This window comes from Helobdella robusta (assembly GCF_000326865.2).
Source record: "Helobdella robusta unplaced genomic scaffold HELROscaffold_81, whole genome shotgun sequence".
Classification (NCBI taxonomy): Eukaryota; Metazoa; Annelida; class Clitellata; order Rhynchobdellida; family Glossiphoniidae; genus Helobdella; species Helobdella robusta.
In genome coordinates, this window is record NW_008705469.1 from 132025 (window position 1) to 141235 (window position 9211).

The 9211-nt window shown below is 31.3% G+C and overlaps 2 protein-coding genes across 2 annotated transcripts; one reads left to right on the forward strand and one right to left on the reverse strand.

The window, feature by feature from the left end:
* Positions 1–1877: 1877 nt before the first annotated feature.
* Positions 1878–4372, reverse strand: HELRODRAFT_90340 (hypothetical protein; the record flags this gene model as incomplete). Its single annotated transcript, XM_009032432.1, has 7 exons — positions 1878–1940; positions 2045–2230; positions 2322–2386; positions 2619–2781; positions 3285–3497; positions 3646–3896; positions 4174–4372. 7 exons carry the CDS (start codon positions 4370–4372, stop codon positions 1878–1880), a joined length of 1140 nt encoding a protein of 379 aa, XP_009030680.1.
* A 2741-nt stretch (positions 4373–7113) lies between these two features.
* Positions 7114–9142, forward strand: HELRODRAFT_90376 (hypothetical protein; the record flags this gene model as incomplete). Its single annotated transcript, XM_009032440.1, has 6 exons — positions 7114–7212; positions 7705–7806; positions 7977–8118; positions 8297–8355; positions 8504–8674; positions 9029–9142. 6 exons carry the CDS (start codon positions 7114–7116, stop codon positions 9140–9142), a joined length of 687 nt encoding a protein of 228 aa, XP_009030688.1.
* Between the last annotated feature and the right edge of the window lie 69 nt (positions 9143–9211).

Here is a 9211-nt window from a genome sequence, read left to right on the forward strand (position 1 = left end):
ATGTACGTGTGTATATGTGTGTGTATGTATGTATGTGTGTTTGTGTGTGTAGGTAGGTAGGTACGTATGCCTGTTGAAACTGAAAGAGTGAGCTAGCCCAAGGCCTCCGCCACACACAATCATCTCACAACCGATGGAACAATGAATGACAAGATGGTGAGGACGACGACGACGATGATGATGACGATGACGACGACGATAAAATTCACGCACACGAACATTCATCGATTATTAGCTTCTCCATTTACCATTCATCTCTCTTGCTGGCATCATTATCATCATCACCATCATCATCATCACTATCAGCATCACTATCATCATCACTATCCTACTCACCACCAATCAATCTAACAACAAACCTATTCTTATTGGCCAACACTTTTTGAAATCGGAGCTTGATGATGATGATGATGAAAACATTGAGGATGATGATGACGACGATGGTGATGACGACGAGATCACGACGAAGCATATGATGCAATTAAACACTTTCATTTTATTGCCCGTTGAAAAATTTCGTGAGTTTTGGTTGGCTGAAATTTTCAAATAAACTCACCCCCACCATCATCTGTACCACAATTACATTAGTAACATTATTGCTTATTATTATTATTCTTATTACAACCAAATATATACTTCACGATTGTCTATTTTATTTTTGAATTTATGTAAACCTCATTTCTAGACATCTAAATGGTAGCACGCCATAATAATATTTATAATTTTAATAATAATAATTATAATTATTAATAATATTATTCACCAAGAGAACTCGAGCAAACGCAATGAAACGCAACAGTATGCAGACAACATTTAATTTGTAGAGCAATTCTACATGCACCCAACAGAAGAAATACGTATGTACGTACTTACATTCAATTCAATATATATACTACATACATACATGTATATATATATACATACATATATAAATACATATATATATATATATATATATATATATATATATATAGAGAGAGAGAGAGAGAGAGAGAGGGAGAGAGTGTATGAGAGAGAGTAAAATATAATTTTTTAAGGAATGGATTTTCATGATAAATTATCACCGCCATTGTAATCATCTAAATCTCGATCACTATTTTCATCATCTGCATCATCGTCATCATGGTCACGTGATGCTCTTCAAATTGCCTGCATAAAGACACGACTCAATAATTGTCACATGCAGACGTACTGCTAAGTATATTGCGCCATCACCATCATCATCATCTGCATCATCATCATCATCAACACCAGCGAGTGAACATACAAATACAGAAACAAACAAACAGACAGACAGACGAAACGATTAACAAAACGAGGCAAATTTTTGTGTTTGGTGAAACATGCCAAGCAAAGAGGCACAGATATTTCTTGTGTGAGAACAATAATATTAAAATGCTACAAAATTGTGAGTTAAAAATGAAATAGGTTATAATTTATAACCAAAACACACACACACACATACATACACACGCACGCACACACATCTTCACAGAAGAAAGTTTATTGTAGCAAAATAACAAGATAATTCATCACAAAGTAGTTTTTATATACTTCTAGTGCATGTAATTGTATATATAAATATAAATATATATATATATATATATATATATATATATATATATATATATATATATGTTATATACATATACTTAAATAAATGAATAAATATAAAGATAGATGGATGAATGGGCAAACATCAGCAGTGTTGTTGTACATTCAGCAGTAGGAAGTGGGATCAAAATGAAATCCCCAATGTAGAAAAAATTAACTTTGAAATAAAAAAACGAACGTCTTAAAATAATTTTAAAGGAAAGCATTGCAAGTTAAAATCATCAACATCATCATCATCGTTACCATCACCACCACCACCATCATCATCTTGTAGACGTATTGAATTGTTTAAAGAACTCTGCGGTTGGTTCATTTGTGTACAGATCCTGTGCATAATTCCATTTATTAAAAAAATATTAATTATTATTTTTTATTATTAACATTATTATAATAATAACAATACTAGTAGATGACTGAGGTTGGGACTGACCTTATTGAGGTACTGCTGCATGGACCGCTGCTCCCTGGCCAGTTTCAAATTCTCATCCGCCAACATTTTCATCATCTCCTTCCTCTTCCTCTCCACATCTCTCTCCATCAATGTGGCCACTTTTGATTGGTTGAGGCGCTGACGATCCTCTTCCTCCTGCGTCCTTCTCTCTTCATCTCTGCGACGCTGCCAACCAGCATAATGGCATTCATTCAATTGGTTGTCAATTTATGCACTTATCTTTTCATCCATACATGCATTCATCCATCCATCTTACTTTAGCCTCCAAAATTTGAAGTTCCTGTAATCTTTTGATATCTGCCACTTGTTCTGGCGTCATACCTGCAAATGTTTATAATATTGCGCTATAAAATAGTAATAACATTTTATAAAATTACTATAATAATAATAATAATTAAAAGTAAAAAAAATGTTCACTCATTTATTCAACTTATGCCTTTTAATCTTATCTAACAAAAAAGTAAATCCACGTATTAAAAAACGATTTAAATTTTTAATTTTTCTATCCGTCCATCCATTCATCCATCCATTCATCCATCCATCTTTCACATACCTTTCCATCTATCAGGAACGACGCGGTGTCCTCCGAAGGCACTGACGGCCACCAACGGGTTCTCCGTCAGGAAATCCCCGTAGATATTATTAGAAAGCTCCGCCCTTTTATCTTCCTCCTCCCTCCTTCTCTCATTCTCTTTCTTTAATAATTGTTCTCGCAGCTGTTTGGAGGTTTTGAAATGGTACTACAGAAATTGAAATTGAAAAACCGGCGAGCAAAATGGGGCGACCAAACTACACACAGCGTGAGTAAAACATGACTAAACTGCACAAGTAGAAGTTATAATTATCACTTGAATGAACAAAACTTGTCAACAAATCAATGTCTACTTGAATTAACGCTTCAAAATAAAATTTATCCATCCAATTATATTTGGTACTCGAATGAATTTTTTCCTGCCGATAAACAATCTCCTATAAAAGCTCAGGTCTCTTCAATATTAATTTCAATCCACATAATTATTATTAAATAATGACATTTTTATGAAATTTGGATATTTTTATGGTTCGGAGGACTTTTTCAGGAAGCTTGCTTAAAGACGTAGGAGTAGGGCGTTCTGGCCAGCGCACGAAACGAGCAACTACTACATATAATGCGGCAATGAGCTATGATAATGACACAACAATCATAATGATACGAGCAGTAGTAATTGTTATAACATACCAAGGCATCATTATAGTTCTTGGTAGCCTTATTGATAGCTTTTCTGCATTCTTCTTCAGCCTTCCCGAGTTCAACTGCACGCTGGTCCATCTCGATCATTTTCAACTCGTACAATTTGTCGGCAAGTCGTTGGTTCTCCTCTGATTGTTTCCTCTCTCTAGCTTGCTGTTCGGTCCAGTGACGCAATTGTTCGATCTGCTGTTTTCTACGTAACTGCGTGTGCAAGTGTGTGTGTTTTGTTTTCTACGTAACTGCGTGTGTATGTGTGTGTTCGCGTGCGTTCTCTGTTATGGCAGTTGTGTAACCAAACAGTGAGAGAATTTGAAATTGATACAAATGAATGAAAGAGAAGAAAGACCACCTCTCCATTGAGATCTTCCCCCATGAACATCTGAGCACAGGAAGGTCCATACTTGCTACCATCGTCACTAACTCGGGCTGGCTGATCTTTCTTCAGGGCCTGTGGATCATAGAGATCAAACTCCCTTCTACATTCAGCTGTTTGATGCTGCAGACGAAACTCGTTCAGTGCAAAATTCATTCTTCTTTTATCTTCCTCCAATCGTCTGTCCATCAACTGGGCTATTTTGTCGTTTCTCACAGCTTCTGCATCTGTTTGATGTTTGATAAATTGAATTTTTAGTTGCTATTTTCAGAGTAAAAAAATTTAAAAATTAATTAATATAGAGATAAGTTAAATCTTAAATGCAAACAAATATTTTCTGCTACAGTAAAATAATATTACTTCTAAATTCTAATTAATCTTCATAACTTATCAACCAAGGCCAGGTACCAGGTATACCAGTTCAAAGAAATCCAATCTAAACTAAAATAAGGACCAAACAAATGACTCTTTTCAGAGTCACCCCGCCTAAATAAAACAACTAACCAAACGCCTGCTGCCTTCTCTTTTCCGCGTCCTGCATTTGCTTCTTGTCCCTGATTTGCTGGCTGAGTACCTCTTCATCGACACCTATCTGCCTAACTCGAGCATTGAAGATTCTAGCTTTCCTCTCTTCTTCCTGCTGTCGACGTCGTTCGATGGCCGCCGATTCTTTGTAATCGATCGGAACGTCGATTTTGTACATTTTCAACTTTTTTTAAAATAAATTATTATAAAATTTTCAATTGAATCAAATATTTCTGATTAGAAATAAACTCATCGGCAGACAACAGATCATAATTTTATTTATAACACGGTTGCTATAGAAACGCTACCTAAATGTTTTAGTGCAACTAAAAAAAAATTTAAGTTTCAATAGAGCTGTTAGAGCTATGTTATTTTAATGACTTGGATTACTTCTGGAATGGGCAAACCAAATTATTATTATTGTTACTATTAATTATTCTAATTAAATGGGGCAGACCAAGAGGAGGCCTATTTACCAATATACAACACTTTCTTATGGGTTGAAGCAGGGATCTGCAAAGAATCTCAATTTTTTAACTTTTAATTATTTTCGGTAATGACGATTTTATTTTTTTAAATTTATACCGAATAAAAGTAATTAATTACCACATTGAATAACAATTTAAAAAAAATTAAAATTTTAACTTTGTATATTAATATTCTAATTATATGTATCAAACAAAGTAGTATCATAAAATGAATAAAGATATTTTTTACAAAAATTTAAAAAATTCTCAATTTGATTTCATTGCGATATCGACGATGATGATGATTGTGACCTGACTAATTAAAAAACATCAAATAAAATTTATTAAATAGGATGGATAATTCGTTGCGAAATCGTTGGAGGAAATGACGTCATGTTAACAGTAATTATTTTACTGCATGGTAGTTAATCAGCCGGTATAAAGGTTGTATGCAATTCCTATCAAATAAATTTGACTAAATATCATACGCAGGCAGAACTAAATAAAGAAATAGATAGATATATATATATACGAATTTATAAAACATTTGTAATGTTGTATATACACATTCAAATTGTACAATTTTGTTATGGTGTAGTCTCAAATTATTTTGAATTCTCTCAGAAAAATTTAAACTTTTTATTATATATCAACAATTTTATATATATATATATATATATATATATATATATATATATATATATATATACAAACACACACACACACATGCATGCATGCACTTGCTATTATATTGTCGTAATTTGTCCATTCCTCTTAATTATTCCTACTTTTGTAACATAAAACCACAAATATAAAGTGTAAAATGAGCAGTGTTAACAACCAATAGGTAAGCTAAGGATTGTGTCAGTTGAACAGGAAGGTGAGATCTGAGTTAATTGAACATAGCCTAGCCATGGCTCGAATTAAAATTAAAGTATAGAAAAAAATTAATTGCGCGCACACACGCATTACGCACACAATACAAAAAACAAACATGTTTCAAACATGATTGATTGATTGATTGATTGGTTGGTTGATTGATTGATTGATTGATTGATTGATTGATTGATTGATTGATTGATTGATTGATTGATTGATTGATGGATTGATTGATTGATTGATTGATTGATTGATTGATTGATTGATTGATTGATTGATTGATTGATTGATTGATTGATTGATTGATTGATTGATTGATTGATTGATTGATTGATTGATTGATTGATTGATTGATTGATTGATTGATTGATTGATTGATTGATTGATTGATTGATTGATTGATTGATTGATTGATTGATTGATTGATTGATTGATTGATTGATTGATTGATTGATTGATTGATTGATTGATTGATTGATTGATTGATTGATTGATTGATTGATTGATTGATCTCATAGTATTGTATATATGAAAAAAAAATTCGATTAACTAACCTACCTACAGCCTTAGTAGCAAACAAACCAAGATGATGATGATGGCAGAAAGACAAACAGACAACCAAACATGCAGACAACCAGACAAACAAACCAACACACATACCAACACACATGCTATACAAACAAACAGATAGCAAGGCACAAACCTTATAGATGATACTCTTTAGGTACTTCGTGTTAGAAACGTGTACAAACGTTAATGAAACTGCTTTTATATGAATTTTATCGAATTGTTGGCATTAATCAATTTAAAGTTTGTCTTTACAATTTTCCTTACTAGAATTTTCTGGAAATTGTTCAATTTATTGAAAGTAGAATTATCCAAGTTCATCATGAAAATTTAATGAAACTGTTGTAAACTAAAAAATAGTAATTTGATTCAATCAAATATTAGTCGTTCGCTCTAGTGACAATAGTAATCTTACTCTTCTTCTAGCTCTTGGCTTTTCCTCTGCCTTTGATACTTTGATACTACTCTCTTGAGGCTGCTAGATCTTTTAATATTATTGATTCTTGTCTATCTTAGTTTTCTTCCTATCTCTGTAATCGTTTTTTTTCTGTTGTTCTTAATAATTCTACTTCCTACTCTTCTAGTCTCACTTTTAGGGTACCTCAGGGTTCTATCCTTTGCCCTCATCTATCTATACTCTAAACTTCTGAACTACCTCGTATTATTAATTTTTTTTCATTAGTCAAATATATGCTGATGATTCTTATATTTATACTTCTTTTCTCCATCTAATCTCAATAGTGTTCTTCATAATCTATCTATCTCTATGTCTTTCTTCAATTATCGTTGAAAACGCTCTATAGCTCAATTACTTTCTTCAATAAGACATTGATATACTAGCGAACTATGCTGAGAGTTTGAGATCTCAAATTTTAGTTTCTTTGTTCCTGGCAAATTAGTCAATCGAGGGGGACGTGTATGTAATATCGCTCGATCGTTATTAAAAATTTAAAAAAATTTGATTATATTCATTATTTTGAATATATTTAAATACATTTAATTAAAAATGGAAGATTTCTATGAACCGCCACGTAAAAGACCGGCGATAAAGTTGGAAAAGCGTTTGATTGTAGTGCTTGAAAGAGCCTCACTGGAAAGTGTGAAAGTTGGTTTTTTAATAATTATAATTTACTTAATTTTTTATTAAACCTAAAAGTTTTTCGTTCTCTCTTGTTTACTGATTCTTAAAATTTCATTAAAAAATAATTTTCCTTTTCCTAACAAGTTCTAACTAATTAATGATCCTAACTACTGATAATAAAATACTAAAATTTAATTAACTATTACTATTATTAATAATAGTCAATAATCTGAATAATTTGTTATTTATCAAATAATTGAATTAAATATAATACTTTCATTAAATGATGTTAATTTGGTTCAGCTATCTACTGTAATGTAATGTTTATCTTTATATGTTTGTTTATGTATATTATAATAATATTATATTATTTATTATATTTCTTGAATAATCTTTTTTAAAAGTGATGCTTCTCTAGATGATGAAACCTAAATGAATTTATTTTTAACCTTTTTGTCAATCTCAATTATCTTAATTAAATTTGATATATAAGCAAATTAATTTTGATTATCTAAGGTAGGGAAGGAATATCAACTGTTGAATTGTGATCGTCATAAGGGGATAGCAAAAAAGTTCAAGCGAGATATTTCAACGTGTCGTCCAGATATAACACACCAAGTAAACTCTTTTCATCTTATTTCATTTTATTACAATTATATCCTTATACAACATCATTAAGGGAATACTACATAATTATTTATATTTCCACAATCATCATGTGCATTTCTTTTTTTTCATAATTTTTTTTATGTACTAATTATTGTTTGTTATATATTTTCATTTGTTAGTGTCTGTTGATGCTGATGGACAGCCCACTGAATCGAGCTGGCCTGTTGCAAGTCTTCATCCGAACCGAAAAAAATATTCTCATCGAAATCAATCCTCAGACTAGGATTCCGAGAACTTTTGATCGTTTCTGTGGCCTTATGGGTTTGTCTTTTTAAATTATTCTTACTCTTTGTTTCAATTATTCATTATTTTGTTATTATTTTATTTCATTTTTTATTGAATTATTATCTTTATTGAATTATTATTCTGAATAGATTTTCAGGTTATAAAAATTATTATCTTTTATAATAATTTGCTCAAATTTTTTAATAACCTTCAGTTCAGTTACTTCAGAAGTTCAGTATCCACGCTCTCGATGGGAATGTGAAGCTTTTGAAAGTAAAGTCTTTCTGCTTTTTTAATTATTTATCTGCTGGAATGTAGTCATCCCAACAATTTTAATTTTTAATTGCTTTCTATATTATTATGGTTCATTATTTAGATTAAATATGTTTTTTAATAATATAATTTAAAAAAATTATTTAAGGTTATAAAAAACCCCATTACTGACCACTTCCCGAATGGTTGTATGAAGATAGGAACGTCGTTCTCTGCTGAAGTCGTACAAGATCCAACGTCGGTTATGACATCAACGACTAACAATGATGATGATGATGCTCCGATTGTTTTTGTGGTTGGGGCTATCTCTAGAGGATCAGTAAATAATTTTTTAAATTTTAATATTTCATTATGTTCTCATAAGGTTGTAGTTTCTATATTTCCTTCATTAAGTATCGATTGCGTACGAGTTTCAAAACTGTCTTTGTTGTTTTTATTGATGTTTTTTACAGTAATATTTTATAATGTGATATTGATGTAGTTTTATTTTAATTGTATGTCTGTGTGGATACTATGGTTTTTGGAATGGGACAATGCCTGCTTAAAATCATTTTGTGTGTGTTATTCATTGTTTTTATGGTATATTTTATTAATTTGTTAAATAATAATAATTAGGATAATAAAATTATTCAAATAAATAATAATATGGTTTAATATAATTAAATTAAAACAGATTGATGTTGATTATGTAGAGAAGACAATATCTCTTAGCAGTTATCCTCTGTCGGCTGCTCTAACGTGTGCCAAGCTGTGTGGTGCCTTTGAGAGGAGGTGGAATGTTTTGTGATGCTGGTCATCATTATGATGAAATGACTGTATAGCATAGCGAGAAGTATGATGATGGTGCTGTTGATGT